This window comes from Sinocyclocheilus anshuiensis, unplaced genomic scaffold, assembly GCF_001515605.1.
Source record: "Sinocyclocheilus anshuiensis isolate Anshui unplaced genomic scaffold, SAMN03320099.WGS_v1.1 scaffold585, whole genome shotgun sequence".
In the NCBI taxonomy this organism is placed as follows: domain Eukaryota; kingdom Metazoa; phylum Chordata; class Actinopteri; order Cypriniformes; family Cyprinidae; genus Sinocyclocheilus; species Sinocyclocheilus anshuiensis.
Window position 1 is genome coordinate 183,628 of NW_015539861.1, and position 3,982 is coordinate 187,609.

General features: G+C 42.5%; 1 protein-coding gene across 2 annotated transcripts in view; it reads left to right on the top strand.

Annotated features, from left to right (window-relative positions):
- LOC107684923 (SLAIN motif-containing protein-like) overlaps positions 1–3,982 on the top strand; it is a 20,988-nt gene that overhangs the window by 13,829 nt on the left and 3,177 nt on the right. For both annotated transcript variants that reach the window (XM_016481306.1, XM_016481307.1), the window contains exons 7-8: positions 1,640–1,725; positions 1,776–1,830. In XM_016481306.1, the coding sequence (XP_016336792.1) occupies positions 1,640–1,725; positions 1,776–1,830 (141 nt within the window). The remainder of the gene's footprint in view (positions 1–1,639; positions 1,726–1,775; positions 1,831–3,982) is intronic.

Below are 3,982 nucleotides of genomic sequence, written 5' to 3' on the forward strand. Positions count from 1 at the left end.
TCTCTCACACACACTCACTCACTCACTCACTCACTCACTCACTCACTCACTCACTCGCTCTCTCTCTCTCACACACACACACACACACACACACACACACTGATACAGAAGCTCAAATCAATGAGGTTTGTACTTTTGGCACATAAAAATGAACATTTATCGAACTCTTGTTATCGTTTTATTAAGGAAAATTATATCTCAATAATTATCATTTTAGCGCTCAGTCTTAATTGAAACTGAGGGGAAAAAAAGGCTCATTCTGAGTCCAGAAACCTGAAATTACGTACAGTATAACTGTCTGTATTGACACCGCAGTCTTGCCTATTGGGTGATCAGAAACTTTGTGGTGAGGTAAGGTGGGAGCTAGATATTATATATTATACCTTAATACTAGAAGACGTAATGATAAAATGCAGCTGAAAGTCTCTGATCATTTCCATTTTTCTGATCTCGACTCCTCGAGCGGCACATTTCAGCACAAAAGTGCAACTTTGCCAAGATGCTGTAATTGAATGTGTTGTATCTGGTAGCAAAGCACTGTTACTAATGTCACCTATGAAGAGCTGTTCAGACGTCATAAAGAGTCTGCAACAAAAAAGGAGACATATTATGCCCCTTTTTACAATATGTAAGTCTCTGGTGGCCCCAAAATGTGTCTGTAAAGTTTCAGCTCAAAATACCCCACAGATCATTTATTATATCAGTTTGAAAATGCCTATTTTGAGTGGAAGCAGAAACAAGCTGTTTTCGGGCCTGTCTCTTTAAATGCAAATGAGCTGCTGCTACCAGCCCCCTTTTCCAGAATAGAGCTGCGCCTTTACAGCTCATATCTGCTAAAAACATCTGTTTTGGTTCAGATTATAATGTTTATTGCGCTGAAATCATGCGTTTTACACCATATTAGTTTAAACTTCTGATAGACGGTTTTCTGAGAGCACACATCCGAAGCACACGGACAGAAAGCGGCTGTCACAGCATGTGAGTACTAAACTAAGCTCTCATTCACACACAAGTTTACGTTAAAAACACACATGAGTTACAAAAACAGTCGGTTATGTCTGTGAAGGTAAACAGCTGGGAAATAAATCGCATGTTTATTTTAGATCTGTGTGGCAGCAGCAATATACAGTAAATAAATCAATAAATCCACTGCTCTGTTGTCTCCTCTGAGGCTGGGACTCTAAATAGTGTTCTGTGCTCGTCTGTGCAGCCAAAGACAGAACAGTTAGCATGCTTTGCTCAAACTTTTGCCATGGCATTAGAACTAGTATGCCGTTGTTGTTTGCAAAATCAAAATGACGGCGCCGTGGGTAGAAACGTACAGATTAAGGGGTGGTAATATTATAATGAGATGCCTTTGCCACGTCACCAGGGGAGCGAAATCAGATGCGCTCGTTTTTTCAGATGCTTTCAGAAAAAGGCTTGCCAAAGCAAAGTTACTGGGTTAATCTTTTTCACGTTTCCTTGGTTGGTAGATGCACCGGGGACCTGATTATAGCACTTAAAACCTGGAAAAGTCAGATTTTCATGATTTGTCACCTTTAATATTGATTGCACTCTTCTAGAGAGGAGAGGACTCTGCATGCATTCCTTCTGTATTGTTGTGAGTGTGTTAAGCAGGCCGTGTGTGTGGTTTCAGAGGAGCTCAGGCACAGCATGCCTAACCTGACCCCGCGCAGTGGCCTGCAGTCTCTGGAGGCAGTCAGAAACAGCCGCAGCATGGAGGCTAACTTACAGAGCTCAGGCAACCACACGTCCTGTCTGCCAGCATGGAGGCTAACCTACAGAGCTCAAGCAACCGCTCGTCCCGTCTGCCCCAGTCCCCCACAGGTTGGTACCCCGCTCCTTCTTCCTCACCCTCATCCCCCGTCCTCAGGGAACACTCTCTTTCAAGAGCACCAGCAGCGTCCACAACCCCATGCGTGTCTGGTTTCTGTGTGATCACTCCCTCAGTCTAAACCATTGTTGACCTAACAATACGCTGCTGGGTCAGTTTCTCCTCCCGTCCCATCCATTGTCTCTCACACTGTTAGTCTGTTCCTAAAACCTGTCGTACTGGTAGTGGGAGTTTGAGCCACTGTAGAATATCTTTTCTAGAGCTTTGCAGTGAAGATGCGTTTCTGTAGGCTAGATCAGTCGTGCGTCGTGCATGTGCCGTGAACTTCACATTCTTCTGAAAATCCAGCGTTTAGTTGAACCTGATCAGCTCTCATTGTCAGAGTCGTAAACATGATGGCTTTCTTCTTATGTGAAGGGGTTCGGCTTTGTTTCAAGTCGGACTGTTAAAGAAAGCGACGCACACGTATCCCAGAAATCCTGTAGAATTCAACCAACCAGATGATGACTTCGAAATCGTTTCCCATTTTGTGTTCTTTATGCATCAGTCATTCAGCAAACCATCCGCGGCTGTGATGTCTGAGACGTAGACTAGCATCATCCTGGTTCCCTCGACTCAAAAAAAAAAAAAAAAGCCCAAAAGGATTTTTCCATTGGCTTCTGGATTATTGCAGAAAATAAGCTCTGTGAGCAAGTTTCTGATTCACACACGTTCATAATTATCTTCACAAATGAGCACAACTTTTATGAATTTAGTAGCCTAAGTACAATTGCCGGAAGTAAAAATGCTAAATGTAGGCTATAAACGAACACCACGGTCACAAGACTTCAGCGTCACCAGCATTAAGCATACTTAATTTTTTTTTATGTGTACGCTACCATACATTTGTGTAAAAAAAGGGTGTTACTGATGTACCTTCATGCCATAAAATAAAGTGCAAAAACATCTTGAGCTTGTGTTCACCACAGACCTTTAACATTCAAAAACCCACTGAATTCAGGACGATGGGGACCGCAAGTGCTAAAATACTGAACTCATTTCCAGGTTTTTGCAAAAATGCGTCATCCCTGCAGCACTCAACAACAGCTTGGCCACTGCCCAGTGAGGTGTAGTTTGATTTCATCATCTAATTACTAATGGTTATGTGGGTTAGTTTCGGCCTACAGCCAACTCGTGTCCTTTGGGAATTGGTTTAGAACCAAACAACATGACTGCATGCAGTGTTATTGTACACAGTATTTAGGCTCTGATCTCCTCACTGCACCCTAAAAGAGTCCATCTAGTGTTGAGTCTTTCATCCTGGATATCCTGGGGCCGCTGCGTCTTGTGTTTCCCAGCCTGATTGAGTGCCCTGTTGTGAGAGCGGTGAATAAGATCTTTTACACACACCAGTCTTTCCTGGAGGTTTTTCTCAGGGAGTGTCTTCTTCTTCAGTCACACGCTTTGAGACGGTTTCCTTGGACAGAAGCTTGTTCATCAGATGGCATCCAGCTTTTCTTGAGCGTTTCGCCTCAACCAAGACATTCTCCAGCTCGGTGTTTCTCTGTGAGATCCAGGGGCCTCGTTTATAAAATGCACATACGATCGGATTTGATACTAAATTCCATCCTATGTCAAAAGTGAGGAACAAATCAGGATTTATTCAGGGAAAAACTGATGTGAAAATGTTCTGTGAATGCCAAATGAAGAGCATGCACACAAACTTTTTGCACTCATACCAGTAAATTAAAATAATGCAACATTATTGAAATGTCAATATAGAGAATTACGTTCAGTATGCATTTATTAAAGGAACACTCCACTATTTTTGAAAATAGGCTAATTTTCCAACTCCCCTAGAGTTAAACAGTTGAGTTTTACCGTTTTCGAATCCATTCAGCCGATCTCTGGGTCTGGCGGTAGCACTTTTAGCTGTAGCTTAGCATAGATCATTGAATCTGATTAGACCGTTAGCATCTCGCTCAAGGCACAAATGAGCATCATATTAACTGCTTTGTCATGATTACGCCACTGAAGAATTAGTTCATTATGTTGATGGATTCCTGGAATATCTCTCACACACGTGACTAGGGATGGGTATTGTTAAGGTTTTAACGGTATTACTACTCTTACCGATACTGCTTATCGATTCGGTACTTTAACGGT